Below are 1,923 nucleotides of genomic sequence, written 5' to 3'. Positions count from 1 at the left end.
CCCAGACTTTGTTACCACACTTACCACCAGCAGATCCTTCTGCATCATTATGTACTGTGAACAATCCTCCCAAAATGATGTCCTTTCCTCTCCGATCCTGTACTCCATTGATCCTATTGCCACCATCAGTAGTGAGTATTGATTCAGGAGGAGTGTTGTATTGAAAGTGTACGTCACTACTCTGTACAGACTGAAGAAATAAAAAGCAAAAGAACAACAAATACACCATCATTATTGTGTATTTGAATGACCAGAGACACACTTAACACTTAGTATTTATTTAAGCTATTGCATCATTTTGTGTAGGTGTTGTTTATCTAACACTTAATTTTCTAAACTGCTCCGATCATGAAGAGTATATGTTTACTTTGCAATTTAATGCTTATTGTGTTATAGTGTTGTTATGCTACATAAGTATAATCATCATTGAAACCGAATTCTGCTTTAAGTTGTACTCATTACAACTGCAATTTACTATTTGATGCATGTATTAGCAAAAAACTAATGGGGCATGAACCCTAATATTGAAGCTGTACAAACATGAAAATGTAGTTTTTTTATGTACATGGTAATAATGAATAATAAACATGTTGATACAACTGGTTCTGTTCCCTTTATAGTGATCATGACTCACAGTACAGATCAGTGTACTAAGAATGTATCAACTATGTGATATGTGTTCATGAGATTTGAAACCTGATTGTATCAACACAGGTCATATGACAGAGGAGTGTGCTCATGTGATTCACTATGGACTGGAGATACTTGTGAATCTTATTGTCTGATTGCAATAGACACAGAATTTGTGTAGAAGGTAAGAGAAATGCACAATTACTGATGCGTATTGATGTATTAAAAATTGTTGAACTATTGAGATTGAAAAGTTACAGTGTACCAATTTCTAGACAAAACCATTTTATTGGCAGCAAAATTTGTTTAACTATTTTGAACCAGGGTGTGAATCCTTGAATACTAATACTACCACATTACTAATAATGCATGCATTTTTGGAAAAAGGCTCTGAATTGATCCCAATTTTTTATTACATTTTCTGATACATATTGATGTACTTATGCTGTGTAGAAAGTTTGAGCTGATTGTCACGTAAGTTTTTTGAGTTATGCCTACATATATGTACTTCAAAAAATCAGCTGATTCTGAAAAATACTCTGCATCAATTACTGATGAACACTTAACTGGTCATTTGTAGTCAATGGCTTACTATGCTTATTCATGTTCTGTTGTTCTACCCTTTCTAATTACAAATGGCTATGTAATTCTTCATTGACTGCAGCAAAATTATTATTAAAAATAAACAAAATAAGAAACAAAACTAAGCAATCAACTCTAAACACTACAAATAATAAACAACATTTACTAGCAGCAGTATTACATATAAAACACACCCTCACCTAACTTTTCTTTAATTATTCTTAAAATCAGTACTAACAATTTCTTGTGTTGAAGAAGAAATTAAAACTTTTGGTTTCATCATGCTATCTTCTCCACTCATAGTATTCTTTTTATTATCAGTATCATTCACTGTACGTTTGGACAGGAACAATACAATGAAGACACGAGGGGCAAACAAGCACAGCAACACTGCCATGGCACTCATCTGAATAGTGAATGATACCACTGCAGTTTGAAACTTGTCAGCTGTATTAAGATAAGTAAAGATGAATGCTATCCACATCAGACCAAGAGAAAAGGTGGAGAATGCGACATATTTCGATTCGTTGAAATTTTGTGGAAATCTTATGGTTAAGATAGCAAGTGCATTGCTGGCAATAAGGAGAATACTGTAATAGACCATGAGGATAGCAATCATTGCTGTATGAGGACTATTGCACTGGACTACAAGTGATGGAAAGTCATTTTGATTCTCTTCGTTATTTACGATATTCTTCTTGACTGTTGGAT

General features: G+C 33.5%; 1 protein-coding gene across 1 annotated transcript; it reads right to left on the bottom strand.

Moving 5' to 3' along the window:
- Positions 1-24: 24 nt before the first annotated feature.
- Positions 25-1,831, bottom strand: LOC105315944 (probable metabotropic glutamate receptor mgl-1; the record flags this gene model as incomplete). The annotated part of the gene is made up of 2 exons (XM_011410723.1): positions 1,451-1,831; positions 25-190 (listed from the first exon to the last, which is right to left on the bottom strand). Coding segments are annotated over exons 1-2 (547 nt in total), but the record flags the coding sequence as incomplete, so codon positions are not given.
- Between the last annotated feature and the right edge of the window lie 92 nt (positions 1,832-1,923).

The sequence above is a fragment of the Amphimedon queenslandica genome, unplaced genomic scaffold (genome assembly GCF_000090795.2).
Source record: "Amphimedon queenslandica unplaced genomic scaffold, v1.1 AMPQUscaffold_6692_Cont21352, whole genome shotgun sequence".
NCBI classification, from domain to species: domain Eukaryota; kingdom Metazoa; phylum Porifera; class Demospongiae; order Haplosclerida; family Niphatidae; genus Amphimedon; species Amphimedon queenslandica.
This window is presented reverse-complemented; position numbering and strand designations above follow the sequence as displayed.